The 19,361-nt window shown below is 31.8% G+C and overlaps 1 protein-coding gene across 1 annotated transcript in view; it reads right to left on the reverse strand.

Moving 5' to 3' along the window:
• LOC143389916 (DENN domain-containing protein 1B-like) overlaps positions 1–19,361 on the reverse strand; it is a 135,784-nt gene that overhangs the window by 83,243 nt on the left and 33,180 nt on the right. The window contains 2 exon segments of the mRNA XM_076842642.1: positions 9,775–9,894; positions 11,922–11,971. Coding sequence (XP_076698757.1) covers positions 9,775–9,894; positions 11,922–11,971 — 170 coding nt within the window.

A 19,361-nucleotide genomic window follows, 5' to 3' on the forward strand; every position in this document is an offset into this window, starting at 1 on the left:
GTACTAAAAGCGCAAGAATTTTAAATCAATGGGAAGGTAGAAAGTACCATAAGAAAATCTCCCAGAAACTATAATAAAGAGACAGATAGATAATAATGTTGAAATATCAGGGCATTATTAGACTCATATCATGTACTTGACAAGTAGCAGCTATTAAAAAAAAGAAAGAAAAAAAGGGAAGAAGTGAAAGTTTCTTTTTTGAAAATGAATGAAAAATTTCGTAGAACTTCAGATCCAAGTTTCCTGATTAAAAGGGTGACTGAATAGCACAACAAATGAGCCAAACCAGAGCATCACCATGAAATTAAAGAAAAGGGATAGAAAAGTGACTAAGAGTTCCCAGTGACACAAAACAGGTAACATACAAAGGAGTCACGTTCAAACTATCACTGTACCTCTCAAAAGCAATGTCTTCAAATACAAAGTTAAATTTCATGTTCAGAGAAACTATCTGCAAAGTATGACCATAGAATAATACCCTTCTTAATTGTGTAAGGACTCAAAAATTCTCCTAAGCCATCTTCAACAAATAAGGGCAATTAAGAGGGAAGAATGCAGGGAGATTCAGAAAACAAGAGCTCCAAGACTATGGGAGTATAGAGAAGTCCAAGGATAAGAATTGTCCAAAAGCCTAGAAAGCAACCACTCCAGACTGAAATGAAAACAAAAGCTTACTAAAGAAATGCTGTAATAGGTGTTTGCAACAAGCATGCTGACAGCTTTGTGTTAGAATCTGAAAAAATTTGGAAAGGGATGTGACAAATCTGTGAAAGCTTTTGGGGAATCTGAAAATCAGAAATTAGTATTGACAACTGCAATTTTCCTATTACTCAAGTCTTTAAGTCCTACTCTATTATATCTTTCATTTATTAAAAAAACCCTAAATATTATTAAGTTATCAACTCAATAAAATGCAAATAAGTACATCAGTTTCTGAAAGAAATAATTTAATGGAGCTATCCTATCAAGACATACTATACTGTTAGAATGTAATTATTTCATTTAAATTCATTTCATATTCACATTTCAACTTTTATTGGCCTGAAGAAGTGACTAGTTCAAGAAAATTTCAATGTCATGTATTTCATACCTATAAATTTAAATAAGACAAGCTCTAATTCTAATATACTCAAGAATCAGTTTGTTCCTATCCTGTTCTCAATGAGTTTTAGAAAAAGAATTTATTAATTTTAGGCAGTTATATATCTTACATTGTCATTTTTCATCTTATGTAAATAGTGTGAAACTTTATTTAACTTTATTCTTTTTTCTTAGTTCACTATAAAAGTGAAAAATATAATATAGATCCCACATAAGCTATTAAAAAGTAAGATGATCTTTTTCTCTCTAGACCGTATACCTTAATGTTCTTTTAAATGTTCTGGTTTTCTCATCTACATACTTATTTTTCATTTGTTATGATTTCCTTTCAATATGTGAAGCTTAATTAGAGCTCAATTTTTAATTAAGCAACTAATTGATACAGAAAAATATAATTTATGTGTAGGATTATTTATTTACTTGTTTTTGAAAGTGATAAATCCAGTTAATAAAAAATATTTAAAATATCCATATTTAGTTTTACTTTTAAACATTTTTAAATTCTCATGCTAGGCCTTCTATAGCTATATAATTATTATTGTTTTATAAATGTCTAAGAATACTTTTGCTGAATTTTGTCCTGGCACCATACTATGATTTGATCTAAAAATCAGACTATTTAAAAACCAGCTTTACCTTTATGGGATATTTTTCACAATCATCTTTTCTAACCCCAATATGCTTTATTATTTCTATTTAGGGTGTATTACTCAATAGTCAGTTATATATCCATCTGGGTATAGAGGCAGAAGCTAAGAATCACAGAATTTATGTGTTTATAAGAATCACAGAATTTATAGTTGAAAGGGAATAAAATTCTGAAAAAAATAGTATAACAGTGCAATATTTCTGTGTTACCCTGTCTAATTCTTATACTACTACTTTAATATCTATTATTTGACTAAAATAATACAAAGCAACTTATCCACAATTACAAGGATGCCAAATGGCAATCTTGGGATTAGAGTTCTAGTCAACCTGCATCCAGCTCATCATCCAATGTAGACAAGTATTTCTAAAATAAATATCCAGCCCTTGAATAAATATATCCAATGACTGAATGTTTTTTACATGGCTAAATAAACTGGACTAATTCTGGTATAATCTTAAATCAGCTAACTCATAATTCCTAAATTTGTGTATCTCTATTAATGTTCAGAGCATTTCCTTTATATTTTTAAACTTTCATTTGTTTTGATGTGCTAATGTCTCGGATTTATTTAATTTGGCTTTGTCTTCTAATGTTTTGGTAACTAAACCAATTTAAATTTTTATACTGCTTTTGTTTTCACTGCTGTAGCTAAAAAGTTTGGGGGGAAAAACAGTCTAAAACAAGGTAGAAGATGCCTTCCCAAATAACTTAAATCTATTTAACACTCTAATGCTTAGACCTCATCACAAGATTCATAACTGCATTAGCTAGCCAGCATTTTTCTGTACACATAATTTGTGAAAGAGTGAGACAGAATCAAACTTCTGTTTAAGCATGTCCTGATATTCCAGTACATAGCATCACTATAAAGAACAGAGTGTAGTCACAGATAATGTGCTCTTTATGCATATACACTGGTTCTCAGTGATATTATCTCCTTTGAAAGAGTATACATCATTCACAGCTTTTAATAAAAGCATAACTTATATTAAAGTGAAATTAATCCGAAACCCAGCCACATGTTCCTGAAGCATCAAGAAAGCAAGAACATTTTCCATTGCAAATATGCAAGCATCTAGAACACAGATTGTAAACTGGCTATCTGCACGCTACAACCAGCCAGCCCATGGCCATATTCTGTGTGATCATTACAGTCCTGGAGTAGTGGCTGTTGTCTAATTGAGTAAGTTGTCAATTTCTAAATCTCAGATAATTCACTTCAAAATCTCAATTTCTGTTCCTATAAAAATCAAAAGAACTGGCACTACTAGACACTCATTTTTCATTCTGTTACAAATGCCTAAAACTGAATATTGACTTCTGTCTTTATATGTGTCGTATGTTATTCAGATCACCAAACTTACGTCCATAGTTAGGAACCTAACCTACTTTTCTCATTTGAGTCACCAACCTGGTCCTTGCAGGTAACTGAATTCACAATGCCTGATACAAAGTAACCACTCAACAAGAAATCCTACTGTTCAATTTCCTTACTGATAAGAAAACAGTCCAGGGTACATAAAGTAGTATAATAATGCCAATACTTTGAGTAGATTCCATTTCACACTTTAAATCAAAATATGTGGAGAAAAATAACATTCTTTTTTAAAAAAGGAAACTATGCCCAAAACTTTTGATCTGAATATAACACACACATATACAGAAAATGAATACTCTAAATTATAAACTTACATTGCGAGAGTTAAGAAATGTTATTCCCATATCTTTATTTTTCTGGTTTCTGAGAAAATTCTCAATTAATATATGTTAAAAGAAATAATTTTAACTAATCTATTAACTCTTAAACTGATTATCATTAATATTCTTCATTAAATCTTATACATCCAAAGATATTCAAAATCTGTTTTTCACAATCAACCTAAAAATCCTAGAAGTTAAAAAAATTACTCAACATATTATGAAGACTAAATATCTAAAAACAGATCATGTAATTTCTTTAATATTAGTCAATGTGACTTTCATAGTATTGCAAATATATACAAAATGAAAAACAAATACATTAAAACTAATTATTTTAAAACAAAAGACAGGAGGAATTTAAAGTTTAATTGTAAGATTATTAATTTTCTTTAAGACTTATGACAAAAGATATGATTTTGTATGGGCCTGTGGTGTATGTATTTATGAGTGTGTGTGTGTGTGTGTGTGTGTGTGTGTGTGTGTGTGAGAGAGAGAGAGAGAGAGAGAGAGAGAGGGAGAGAGAGAGAAAGAGAGATCCATTTTGTGGCACAGGAGGACTCCCACCATAGAGTTGATAAAAATTTTACATTCCAAAGTCAAAGGTTAAATAAAGGAAACGAAATGTTTTTTGTCAAATAGTCAGGTAACCAGTAACGGTCTGAGTGATCAGCAGGAACCTAACTTACAGTAATCAAACAAAACTAAGGAAACTGCCTTTCCGTAGAAAAACGTCTAATGACTAGAGGCTGTTTTTCTGTCTGGAAAATTGACACACAATGTGTAAAATTGAAACATTCTGCTTCTAAGGGATTTGCCCAAAGGAAGAGTGTGAAAGCTTGGAGTTTGGTATGAGTTAAAGGGGACAAGGGGAACTACAAAGGCCCTAAACATAAATCTTTCTTCCTTATTAAGAGTATTTCATTTTGAACCCTTGGCAACAATTTTATAGTCATAAAATTATGTTAATCAAATTTAAAAAAAAGTTATTTCTTGCATTTTTGCTAGCCTATTAAAACAATTCTAAATAAAAACAATGGTAAGATTTAAATTATTAATATGTCAGAAAAATAACTAAAGCATATTACAGTGGCTCAAAATTAAATATCAACTTTTATATTACATAGGCCTAAATTCTAATTTTTCTTCTAAAATGTGAACAAAATGAGTACAATTTAAAAAATACTAACTTCTAAGCTTTATAATAGTGTATGTTCAAGAGGAAAAGAGTACATGGTTTTTTAATAGCACTGTGTACAAATTATCCCACTTAGAACTTGAACATAAATCTAAATTATTTTAAATCTCATAATAGCATGATCCAGGAGAAAAGTAGCTTTAATGTATTGGATATAAATTTCTAACTTAAACTCCAAGAATTATTTTTTAAAATAATGCATATAAGTCACTTAGCAGAGAATGTGGCTACAGCAAACAAACACTACATGATGCTGCTAATTCACTGTCATCATGAAAATTATCATTAATTTAAGAGTCCCTGCTATTCAAAAAGTCAACCATCAAAGTTGTTTTCTGCTTGTGCTAATGAAAATTTTCTATCAATTTGCAGTGGTTTATTTTACTTTGCAATGAAGTATCTTAAAATTCCTTATATAGGTAGGTCGGTAGGTAGGTAGATAGATGTATCATTTTATTATAACTACTTTAAAGGTTCTAAAACATTTCTAACTGTTCAATATCAACAAAATCTCAAGAGTCATTTATAAATATTTTTCTTATAAAATTTTTAGATCACTGAAACACAAATTTACACATTATGGGGTAACAACATAAATGAGAATATGGGGGAGACATATTTGATAACAAAAGAAAAATTCAGAGTTCATGTTATTGTAGAAAAAACAAGAAAAACAACAATTAATTCTACCCAACAATCTTAAGTCATTTGCTACTGAGTATGAATAATAATAAATAAATAATAAAACCAATGTCTCTCACAATATAATACTTAAAAATGCAGTATGATTCAATATAAATGCATTAATACTGTACCATATGACAGCTTCAAGGACAAGGTATTAAATTCAAAAGTCATACTTCAAGTAAAGATATAAGTAACTGATAAAAAATAACCTGTAATCAGAAGGAAAAAAAAGTGTGTGAAATTTTACCCTCTAAGGAAACAAAAGTGAAAAATAACCAAATGTCAGATTAAGTATGTGTGAAAAATTCTCTGCACTAATGGATGATATTATAAAAGTCACTGGAACTTTCTGGATTCATGGATTACTTTAGATACATTCATGTATTTTAGTAATTATGAATAAAGACTACAGTTAATTATTTAGTTTGATTTACTGTATAAAAGTCTGTAAATGTACATTAACAAGTCTTATGGCAATAAGACTAGAACTAAATACCAAATGTAAGTATTGATTATGTGGCACAAATGTAAGTGACTTATTTTCTTTTTTAACCTTCTCTGAATCTTCTTAGTTTTCATGATAAAATATAACATGTTTTTATCAAAAAATCTAGTTAAAAATATTTATGTAACTTCCTCACATAAGTATTTTGTCAAAATCTTCAATAAATTTTAGCCCTATTAACTACATGAGTTAATACATGAGTTCAAGACAGTCCTACAAAACTGACTGCAAACATTACTCTGAGGCTTTGACTAGCCACTAGTAAATTCTCAGAAGAGCAACATAGTTGATCTTCTTTCATACACCATTGGAAGCAACATAGCCTGTTATAAAGAAAACTGGTCTATAAATTAGGGGGCCTTCCCCAAAATAATTCTGAGTAGTTTATAAGATATTACTGTATTTCAGTAATATCTGTCTTCCCCTATTCCTTCTAAAAATTTACTACTTATTCTATATTTTGGTTTGATACATCGTGTGTGTGTGTGTGTGTGTGTGTGTGTGTTAAACAAACTCTTTTGTACTACATCTTAAGCATACTGTCAAATGAGCATTGTTAAAAGGGAGAAAATAGGAAATAAAATTTGTATTTTATATTAGCATTTATCTAATCATCTCATAAAATATATTATATGTTTTAAATTGAAATTACTGAAAAGCACTAATATCTGACTCTAAGATTGTCATAGTCACAGCATCAGCAATAGTTTTTTCTCTCCAAGGTTATTCTTTCACATCTTTACATTTCTGGAGTATAGAAAAAAATCTCCCCCTTCCCATTTAAATTCTGTTACACTGCCATGATCAACTTACTGACTATACTCAAATACATTAATTAGATAATTATTTTATCAGGGAAAAGATGATTTTTTAAAAAGATAATTTTTAACATACTATCTATAGTTTCATACTTATAGTTTATTATTTGTAAAATGTTGGAAACACAGATTTTTCAGAAAAAAAACAATTGAAATGATTTTTTCATATTGCAAAAAAAGACAAATGCTAAAGTGGTTAATAAACAAGGAAGAAGATATCCTTCTAGACTTTTTGATAAGAATATGCACTCATAGACTAATATACTATAATTTGTCATGAGATTATCTACTTCTTAAAATACATATTCAAATACACACATGATATGTTCTTTATAAACATAGAACATACAGTCTCATAAACATTACTTTGAAAATTTTCATCATTTTGCAATCAATCTCCAAGAAATGTTCACGAACATTTCTCCAAGTCAGGATGTATATTTGTGTTTAATTTTGCCTAGCAATTAAATAACATTGCTTGTATTAAGCCATTCACTCATTTCTTCTACAAGTATCTATTATATCTACTAAGCATTCATATATGCCAGGCACTACTGCCAACAGTGGGAGTATGTCAAAACATTTGACATATGCTTTTGGAGGTAGCATAAGGAATGCTGGCATAGAATGGAGGCTGGGAAATGCACCATAAAGTACTTAATCAAGTTCTGTTGAAGAATATTCATCAATGTGGTCATTAAATGTTTTATTTTCATTATTATTTAAATTCTATATAAATGATATATGTTAATAATGTAAATATCATGTTTTTTATAAAGAGAGAGAGTGATAGAAAGAGAAAGGCGGGGGGAAAGTTTTTTTTTAATATTTGTTTTTTAGTTTTCAGTGGACACAACATCTTTGTATGTGGTGCTGAGGATCGAACCCGGGCCACATACATGCCCGGAAGCGCGCTACCGCTTGAGCCACATCCCAGCCCCTAAATATCATGTTTTGAAGTATACAAGTATTGCGGAATGACAAGATCCAACTAATTAGCACATAAGATGTATGTTCACTCAAGCTTATTAAGAATCTATTTTTTCAATTCCGTTGATCTAAATATGCTCTTTTTTAACTTTCAGTATGTCTAAGCAGCATTTATAAGTGTACTACTCACATTTACTCTGAGTTATTCAGATACTTATTCCTCTACTGATTTCTTTTTCTTATTAATTTTTAAGTATTTAATATATTATGACTATTAAACCCATGTTATAATGATTATAAATTTATTTCTACCAGTTTATTACTTATATTTTAAGTTTTCTTATTATATTTTTCACCAAACAAAAATATTCATCATCATCACATGGGCAACTGCACCAATTTTTCAGGTTTCAGCAATCCATGTTAGGTACATAAAAGCTCTCACCATCACAGTAATATTTTTAAAGTCAGCAATAATTTTTCTAGTATATTTATAGTTTCATCATTCCTTTCAACAATTATAAAGTGGTAGAGGATGATCCAACCAGGTAGACAAACCAAAACCAAGAACACTATTAGTCCTTTAGCTATATAGCACTTAAAGAGATTTGCCAAAATTATTTTCCAAGAGAGAATGCTGACTACTTATAGATAGATATTTACCCATCCACAACAACTTTCTGAATAATTTGCTTAATTCTACTATAGTTGAATTCCCTATTTACTGTTAAAACTAAATTATTAACTTACTACTCTAAATAACTGTTCTCAAAGGACGCTCTAGGCCCGCTAACTTTCAGACAGATTAAGATATGCCATTAAAATGTCAAACAGGAAATATTTTCCTAATTTACAAAGAAAAAATAAGGAGGATAGAATTTTCACAATTTAAAATTTTTCTCTGTGATTATTTTCAGAGAGCTTTTACATATATTTCACATCTACCAAAAAGCACTGTCAAATGACCTAAAAAAGTCATCACATATAAAAGGAATAATTTTAATAAAAGATAAAATAATGAATAATGCTTATGTGACAGGTTATCTTGATTGACAAATACGATTTAACTTTTAATATTTTATTGTATTTATGTAAACATTTTTTTGAGATAACACTTCTCCTAATACTTAAAGAATACTTCAACATTCAGGTGTTCTTTACATAAACAAGTTTGAGAACCACATACACACACACAAAAAAAAAAAACCTTGATTACTGTGTTTTAGAATCTGTTCCTACAAATGAATGGATACTGGAATGCAGATATGGAGACTGTACTCATGTTACAGTCATTTAACAAATAGTCAGTTTATATTTTATGTAAATATTCTGAAGTAACAATGGCTTTACTAAATTTAAATGCTAAATGAAAATTTATTTCTGATTCATGAGGACACACTACAGGAATGCTTGCCTTTAAAACCCCTCCTCCTCGATAGTCAGCAACTCAGATTTGAGGTCCACAGGCCAGAGACACAGTCTACCTACTAACTCTAGGCCCATCAGGAAAGTTATTGAGACAGAACAGGTGAGAACTATGGAACCTAGCAAGATAATATCAGAACTAAAAAACTGATATGTAGTTTCAGCTTATTGCTGCCATTGGGAAGTAAAGGACCGTAATTAGCAGATATTCCCATTTCTCAAAAGGAATTAGAAATATGAATTTTATACAAAGCATCCTAAAATTTATAAGGTTAACCACATCTTTTAAAATTTTTAAAACACCCAGTGGCAGAACAAAAACCTTTAACTTCTGCTTCATCACAATTTCGCAACCTTTGCTTTAAAACAGCAATTCATCTCAAATACTCTGAAGTTGTGGTTCAATGACAGAAAAGGGCACACATTAGTTTACTTGAATTTTTTGTATCCTCTTTAATATGTGAATCTCACATATTATTTGAACTCATATCTTAATATTAAATTTTTAAAAATAAATCCACAAAACCTTATGTTTAAAAAAGTAAAGGTCTTTGAAGAAAAATTCGACTATGGTATTAGTAAATCTTTACACATAACTGATTTTGTATGTAGGAAGTAAGAAAAATTATTGTTCCACTTATTCAGATTTAGAAAAAAAGAGTTAAGAAAAACAAGAGGTTTATTGTTTTTGCTTTGGTGTAACAAAATAAAGAACAACACAGTCTATCCTGCAATCAATTTTTCTACTACAATTACTTACCTAAGGATGCATAAACAAATTTTGCCTCCTGATGTGAGTCTGCAGAACCCAAATCTTTGTTTACTTTCAATGTCTGTCAGTACAAAGGTAAAGTGCTGTCCAACTTGATTTTGGGATACCCTAAAATATAGTAAAAGTATGAAACAGTAAGCCCAGTATTTTTATTTTCCAAAAGAAAGACAAAGGCAAGAATATATCTATATGTGGCATTGGTTTCATCTATCCCATCAGTTGGGTTTTTTTTATTATTTTTTAAACTTATATATGAGAGTAGAATGCATTACAATTCTTATTACAGATGTAGAGCACAATTTTTCATATCTCCCATCAGTTGGTTCTTATAGCTGGAACTGTCTTCTATAACTAGAATGAGTGTGAAATGTGTAAACTCACTCATGAGTCAAACATCAAGATAAATTGTAATACCTCATAGACTGAACAAATTGAGCATATGCTAATCCCTTACCAGGAAATCATAAGACAATTTGTTCTAATTTGTCATAAGACTAGAAGTCCTCAGAAAATATTTGTAAATTATGAAATAACTGTTGCTGAAACTGTAGAAGAAGCTACATGTGATGACTGAGTTCTTGTTTTCAACTCTATTTTCCCAGTCTGCTGTATCCAATATTAATTGCTTATATAGCAAATCACACTGCTCCAAAATCTAAGGGCAACCACTGCCCAATCTTTAAAAATTGCTTCTTTTGTTAACATTCTCAACCAATAAACTATCATAACAAACAGTGTTTTAGAGCTATCAATGTACCAAGGAATAAATTTTCAGGTAAAAAAAAAGAATATGGCATCTCCAAAGGAGCATACTGCTAAGCTGTAAATAATTTTAACTTATTACTATCATAACACTATAATATGAGTTACACTGGGGTTTAAGTAACAGTATAAACCATTAGATAAAATCCTTACTACTAAAATATATGAATATACTTCAGATACTAGATATAACCTTAACATTACATGACTAATTGAACATTTGATGCTCTGTCCCAAATTTAAAAATCCATTATTCCTTAACTTTGGTTCTAAAACAGCCATAGTGATTGTAAAAAAGAAAATAAACTATTACCAATGGACCAATACTATAAACTATTTTGTCAGAAAATACTGAATTTCAAGTGCTGGATATTTTAGAAACATACATTAAAGTGGGCAATTTTTTTAATTTATATTCTTCAAATAAAACTTCCACTGACTAATGTGTCCTCTAGTGCTCAAAGTTTATGATATCCTTTCACAACTTTTCTTTCTTTTTTTTTAATTCTTCCTATTGATTGAAAATTTTAACTTTGGGAAAGTGAGGGAGGACAACTGAGTCCCCAGGTGTGAGGTAAAACAAGGAGTAGCATTCATCAATAATACTTATTATTATCAATTATCCCATCATCAGAAGGGCTTTATCTTTAATATAGTAAAATTTCAGTCTCACTCATCCTTAGCAAAATATTTTCCTTAAATAAATTTTTCTTAAAACTTTTCACATCACATACTAAAAAAACTGATAATAGGGTGTGAAAGGCACATAAAAAACAATAAATGATCTGTTATCATGCTCAAAGCGATATAACTCTGTTAAAGTCCCACTACATACAAGTAGTTCATTCAATATTTGTTCATTAAAATACAAACAAAAGATTTCAAAAACTGCTAGAAAAGTTTTTGGAGTCTTCCATAATATTGTACTGTTTCTCTGAAGCTACACTTGGGAGACAACTAGCCATGAGTATTACAACATCATACAGATGGTCTTTTCAATTAGGATGAAGTGAGATAGAAACGAGAACATATACACCTAATTTGAAAAAAACACAATTCAAAGGCTCTGATCAAGACATTTCTTTTATTCTGCTAGTGCTTACAATGTATACCTGAAGAATAAATGGAAGAAATACAACCTATTGGCAATACTGCTTTAAGATTTCTCCTAACTCACCACAATGGAGAAAGTAAAAGATATAATAATCAAGCTTCTTCGTTCCAATATTATTTAACTTTGAATTTCTAGTCTCCACTGTTTCTCTAGAAACAATGAAAACATGTTTAATTTTATCAAAAAAAGCACATGAAATCATTTTAAAGTATGCAATAAGATGAGCTAAAATTATTTTAAATAGTGGCTAATACCGTACCTTTCAACGTCAAAAGGGAAACAGAACTTTGGCACGCTCTGTAGTACTTCCTACAAATGCAAATTAAAAGAAGAAACAAGAAGCTTTAGAATGTTTTTTAAAGGTGCAGTTAAAATGCTGAGACATTTTATAGGGGATGAAAAAGTTTGCTGTTTTTTTTTCCCCCTGAAGAAAAATAGCACAGGATCCTAGACTAAAATAATTGATTGTTAAAAAGGAATTAAGTTTTTGCTTTGGCAGATTCCACTGACAATGCCACGGAAACCCCAGGAGGGAAAGGCCTGGCCTGAAGGGAATTAACACCCTTCACATCCCGCTGGGATTCCCTTCAACAAGGCCATATGGATTTTACAGGAAGCACCGCACCATATGGGTAAGCTACATCTATTGCTACTTGTACCACAGACTAGCCATAGGGACTTCTGACAGATCCTGGCTCAAAAATATAAATGTTGTTTCAATTAAAATGCAGGCAGAGAAAAGGGAATGAAGTTGGCAGCTGAATGAATCACTGAGAGGTGTTACAATTCTACATGTCCCATACTCAAATGGTTTAACAATGAAAAAATTTTCTATAGAAAAAAATCATAACACTTGGAACTCAGTTTTATCTTAAATAATGAATGTATATCTATAAGCAAACCTTTACATTAAACTATAACATATATTCTGGGAACTTTTATTTAAAAATTGCTTCATATTTAAATCAATGTTTTATGTAGCATAGAAATAATCTGATTTTGAAACCTTCAATGATTTTGTACTAAAAACAATTTTTAAAAATTTCAGAAATCACAAGTTTTAACAATTATGAAAAGAATGCAAAACATTGTCAAGTATTCAGAAAGAAAGAAAGAATAAATCTCACTAGATCTGAAAATTTACTTCAAATTAACTGACTCAAAAGCTAAACTTCAGAATTGAAGACAATATCATACAAGTTCAAAGCCCTGGTGATTTTAGAAAGCAAAGCAAAGATGTATGAGGCTATTTCCTATTAAAAAGGGGGAGAAAAGCAAATATCTTCATCATCCCCAATAAAAATACTTTAACAACCACCTCTTTAGCAATAAAACTAATATCCTGTGAAATCATCAATATCAAATTTTTAAACCCAACATATAAATATAGTGCTGAGTAGAATGTCTTGAATTCTCTCAAAGTGTACACTGCAATAGAATAACAATAATAAAACATTGTAGAATTCCTATATCAAGATCTAAGAAAGCTCCAAGAGCCTTAACTCACGGAAGCAAAAAGGAAAAGCCTGGTGTAAAAAAAAAACAGCACACTTCTACCCTTAAGGGCATAGTACCCAGGCTTCCTTATGTGCATGGACCTTTAAATGCAAGAGCACAGGCCCCATATCTGGAGAAAGCTATTTTACTACTGATAATATATTGTCAATTTTAATTATAGGAGTCACCAAACTGGAAGTAAATTACTAAAAAATAGTTCATCACAAATAAGAATAGTTTATTTTTATTTGACTATTGCTTAATCTTTAACTTGTGCTGCATCAAGTGAAGCCATTCAATTTACTACAGACATGAACATTATTCAGATATCCTCCTACAAAACTGCATATGTAATTTCTATAATAGTCTAAATCCAGTGTCCACCTATAAAAATATCCAAATTAGTCATATATGTCATATCAATGTTAAGACTCAAATTAAGAAGGAAGCTTCTCAGTTAGTTGCTCAGTCTTTCACACCACCCCCCTCCTTTTTTCCAAAAGCAACACACATGCACACACTTCTGCAAAACAGCCTCAGCTCCCTTCACAACTGGCAGAAGCATCCCTCAGGGGACAAGTCTTTAAACCTCCACACTCTTTAAAATTCAACCAGCCAGCAGGTCTATAGACTAGTGTATAAACAGTATAGACAAAAAAATCCTCTCTCAGCTTATGTCAGTGACAAAGCAGCTCAGCAGTTGACTGTTTCTCCCCTGACAGTACAAGCAGGGTTTACACAGATCAATAGCTGGAAGTCCTACCTAGCTCCCAGGGCTTGGTTTTCTTCCTTAATTACAGGTGCTATTCAAACTGAAGTTGTAAAATAAAAGAAAGAGAGTTGGAGGGAGGAATAAATATTCAAACAGTTTTTTCAACGCTTTTAGCAATAACGCTAATTGAAAATTTTATTTCTACATTTATTGGGGAAAATGCTCATAAATGGCTGATACTTCCACCACACAGTTTTTAATGTGACACATATTCATGCATGCACAATTCTAGATTTGCATTCACAGATTACATGAAAGGTTTAAGGCAATGCTTTCTAGAAGTTATCAGTTTCCTGTTTCTACAGGCTTTCATTTTTTTAAAAAAATTTCCTTAGCCAATTTCCTTATTTAGAAGTTCCAGAACTCCTAACTCTCCTGAATATATTATTCTTATATAAAAGAACATATCAGCTAACACATATCAAATGATAAAAACAGAAATAACAAAAGGAATAGAACAGAATACAAAAATATGCATAGTAAAATACAAGCAGCAATAATAAATGTCTGTTTAAATCTTAAAAACAAGACATCTATTATCATATTAATGACTGTAGACAAGGATTAATGAAAATTTATATATTTCTTGGTCCTATATCAATCTTATAAAAGAGAAGAGAATTAACTGATAGTGCTAGGTTTTCATTCTATGAGGTTACCATTTAACATAACAAATTGATCAAGTAAAAACAAGCATTTCAGAAAGAATTCATCTTTTAAAAAAAAACAGTAAGTTCCATAACTACAAAGGTATCAGAATTTCTCTGGGGAAAAAAAAAGAAAAAGAAAAACTAACACTAAATGAGATTTTTCATTGTGGATATCAGTAATCATTTTTTCTTCCTCCTCAACCACTTCGACTCCTACTCTATATTGAAATACTAGTGTTCTCTGAAGTTCCATATTTTTTTTCTCCCTACTCATTAAGGAGTATCTGCACCTTATCTATACCTAGGGTTTCAAAACTACAACTATTCTTCATCTTATACTTTGGACATATCATTGAACTCCAGGACTATATGCCTACCAACTTTCTGGTACCACTTTCCAGATAGTCCCAGATACCTCACATTATGTACAAAACAAGTTGTTCTTTGAGTTACATAGTGCTTTTTATCTAGAATGACAGCACCATCTATCCAGTTACCTAGGCCTAAAACATGGTAGTCATCTAGACACCTCTTTTTTTCTTGGCCTCTCCATATAAACGATCATTCACCAAATCCTTTAATTCAGTTTCATAACTTATTGCAAAAGTTCTCAATGCGGGGGAAAGGATTAGAAGGAAGATGAGAACAGAATCACTTATGTTTTTCAAAACACATTTGATTACTTATACTGCAATCCCCCAAGGGTCCTGAGTTTTTTGCCTCAGTTTGAATAGCATCTACAGTTAAGGAATAGAAATAACTTTATCAGCTAAGAGGATTTAACACATATATAAACAGAGAGACAAGGCGGACTTGTTCAAGGACTGTTTAATTCAACATCATCCTCAAGGACTCCTTCTGCTATGCTGTGCTGAGTCTCCTAGCTTTGTCCTCAACTACCTCTCTACTCATGGTCACTGAACAAGCTAGCAAAGTTCAGAACATCACATTAAGACACAACGGCAATGTAGCAGTATGCAGTGTTTAATATCAGTGATGAAATCTTTCCCCACCCCTGACTTTCCCATTGTATCTAATTAGCCACAGGGTTACCAATAACCCTAAACTAATCACTGACAAGAGCACTAGCTACCTATTATCAGTTTTGCCTTAGACTGGTTAGAGAAAAAGTCAGAATTCAGACCCACTCACATTCTAACAACTATGACACATGTAATTATAAAGAAGTTTGGGTGAAGCAACATTTTTTTTCCAAAGAATCCTGAAAATCAAATTAATCAGATAATAAAATTTTCACTAAAGTTCTCAAGAAAAATATATCACAATGTTATAAAAGGACAGTTTTCAAATATCCATGATTTTATTTACATGAATAACACTTTCAGAATAATTTTGCAAAAACAAAAGGTTCACTTGTCATATTAATTACATTTTTCACAAAGGCCATAGATTCTAAAAAGATGACTGCTTAATTTTAAGTACTATCTTTCCATATAAATGAGAATTAACACCATGTATTCCTTCAATCTATATGTGTTTTATATAAGAGAGTAATAAGGTTGTATTTTTTTTTTCTTAAAGGAAACATTTACTGAGCCACACAGCCATGAGCAGGTTGCATAATGCAGAACTGAAATTCCCAAACTGTGCATTTAAATGTTTCAGGGCATAATAGCAAACTATCAGGGACACTACCAGATATTTAAATTGTCCAGGAAAACATACACACACAGTTTTAATAAAAAGGTGATTATTTACTTTTTTTTCTTTTTCTTTGTAGTGTTAGGGATCAAACCCAGCACCCTGTATATAATGAGCAAGTGCTCTACCACTGAGCTACATATACCCTCAGCCTCCTAACAGAGTGATTAAATTAGAAATGCATTTATCAAAACTTTTTGATGAATTTTATTATTTAAAAAATTAAAATAACTGTCATTGGACTGAGGATGTAGCTCAGTTGGTAGAGTGCTTGCCTTGCAAGTACAAGGCCCTGGGTTCAATCCCCAGCACCACAAAAACAAAACAAAAAAATAACTGCCTTGAAGCAAATACAATTATTTTTAAAACTGCTAAGAAATACAAATTTCAAAAATTTTAATTCTATATGTATCAGTCTTAGGTGATAAGATCTACTCAGTCTGCTATCTCTTCAGTTTGATCTAATGCTAAGGAAATAGCCCAGATCCAATGCAATGCAGGAGACTGGGTGTGGTGGTACACACCTGTAATTCCAGTGATACGCTAAGGATGAGACAGGAGCATGACAAGTTGGAGGCCAGCCTCAGCAATTTAGCAAGATTCTCAGTAACTTAGAGAGACCATGTCTCAAAATAAAAAAAAAATTAAAAGGGCTGGAGATGTAATTAAGAAGTAAAGCACCCCTGGGTTCTATCCCCAGTTCCCCCAGCCAAAAGGCAGTGCACAGTGACAATACAAAATGTACCTATACACACACACACACACACACACACACACACACACACAAGTTTACTTTTGCTAATTTAATAAAAAGAAACATTTTAAAAGCTTGAAAGGATACGTAAAACAAATGGGTTTCAGAGTTTTCTTGTAATAAATTCCACTACAAACTGCCTTTAACCCATTATAACCATTTTTTCTATACAGAATTGAAAACTTGAGACTTAATGGGTTAAATTTTTATCCCTCACTTTTTTTCCCTTTTTTTAAATTTAATGTTCAAAACATTGCAAAGCTCATGATATATTATCTTTCATATATTTGACTCAATTGGGTTATGAAATCCCATTTTTACCCCAAATACAAATTGCAGAATCACATTGGTTACACACTCACATTTTTACATAATGGCATATTAGTGACTGTTGTATTCTTCTACCTTTACTATCCCCTACTATCTCCCCTCCCCTCCCCTCCCATCTTCCCTCTACCTCATCTACTGTTGTTCAGTTTTCTCCCTTGTTTCCCCCGCTTTCTCCTCACAACCTCTTATATGTAATTTTGTGTAACATTGAGGGTCTCCTACCATTTCCATATGGTTTCCCTTCTCTCTCCCTTTATCTCCCCCCACTCGTCTTTGTTTAATGTTAATCTTTTCCTCATGCTCTTCCTCCCTGTTCTGTTCTTAATTGCTCTCTTTATATCAAAGAAGACATTTGGCATTTGTTTTTTAAGGATTGGCTAGCTTCGCTTAGCATAATCTGCTCTAATGCCATCCATTTCCCTGCAAATTCTATGATTTTGTCATTTTTTAGTGCTGCGTAATACTCCATTGTGTATAGATGCCACATTTTTTTTATCCATTCATCTATTGAAGGGCATCTAGGTTGGTTCCACAGTGTAGCTATTGTGAACTGTGCCACTATGATCATTGATGTGGCAGTATCCCTATAGTACGCTCTTTTAAGATCCTCGGGGAATAGTCCGAGAAGGGCGATAGCTGGGTCAAATGGTAGATCCATTCCCAGCTTTCCCAGGAATCTCCATACTGCTTTCCAAATTGGCCTCACCAATTTGCAGTCCCACTAGCAGTGTACAAATGTACCCTTTTCCCCACATCCTGGCCAACACTTACTGTTGTTTGACTTCATAATGGCTGCCAATCTTACTGGAGTGAGATGGTATCTTAGGGTGGTTTTGATTTGCATTTCTCTGACTGCTAGAGATGGTGAGGTTTTTTCATGTACTTGTTGATTGATTGTATATCCTCCTCTGAGAAGTGTCTGTTAAGGTAATTGGCCCATTTTTTGATTGGGTTATTTGTTATCTTATTGTTTAATTTTTTGAGTTCTTTGTATACTCTGGATATTAGGGCGCTATCTGAAGTGTGAGGGGTAAAAATTTGTTCCCAGGATGTAGGTTCTCTATTTACCTCTCTTATTGTTTCTCTTGCTGAGAAAAAATTTTTTAGTTTAAATAAGTCCCATTTGTTTATTCTTGCTATTAACTCTTGGGCTATGGGCGTCCTATTAAGGAATTTGGAGCCCGACCCCACAGTATGTAGATCGTAGCCAACTTTTTCTTCTACCAGACGCAGTGTCTCTGATTTGAAATCTAGCTCCTTGATCCATTTTGAGTTAACTTTTGTGCATGGCGAGAGAAAGGGTTTCAGTTTCATTTTGTTGCATATGGATTTCCAATTTTCCCAGCACCGTTTGTTGAATATGCTATCCTTCCTCCATTGCATGTTCTTAGCCCCTTTATCAAATATAAGAAAGTTGTGATTTTGTGGATTGGTTTCTGTGTCCTCTATTCTGTTCCATTGGTCCACCTGCCTGTTTTGGTACCAGTACCATGCTGTTTTTGTTACTATTGCTTTGTAGTACAGTTTGAACTCTGGTATTGCTATACCTCCAGATTCACACTTCCTGCTTAGAATTGCTTTTGCTATTCTGGGTCTTTTGTTTTTCCATATGAATTTCATGATTGCTTTCTCTATTTCTACAAGAAATGCTGTTGGGATTTTGATTGGCATCACATTAAACCTGTAGAGAACTTTGGGTAATATCGCCATTTTGATGATATTAGTTCTGCCTATCCATGAACAGGGTACATTTTTCCATCTTCTAAGATGATCTTCTCTCTCTCTCTTTAGGGTTCTGTAGTTTTCATTGTATAAATCTTTCACATCTTTTGTTAGGTTGATTCCCAATTATCTTATTTTCTTTGAGGATACTGTGAATGGAGTGGTTTTCCTCATTTCCATTTCAGAAGTTTTGTCACTGATATACAGGAATGCCTTTGATTTATGTGTGTTGATTTTATATCCTACCACTTTGCTGAATTCATTTATTAACTATACCAGTTTCTTTGTAGACTCCTTTGGGTCTGTTAAATA

The sequence above is a fragment of the Callospermophilus lateralis genome, unplaced genomic scaffold (genome assembly GCF_048772815.1).
Source record: "Callospermophilus lateralis isolate mCalLat2 unplaced genomic scaffold, mCalLat2.hap1 Scaffold_74, whole genome shotgun sequence".
NCBI classification, from domain to species: Eukaryota; Metazoa; Chordata; class Mammalia; order Rodentia; family Sciuridae; genus Callospermophilus; species Callospermophilus lateralis.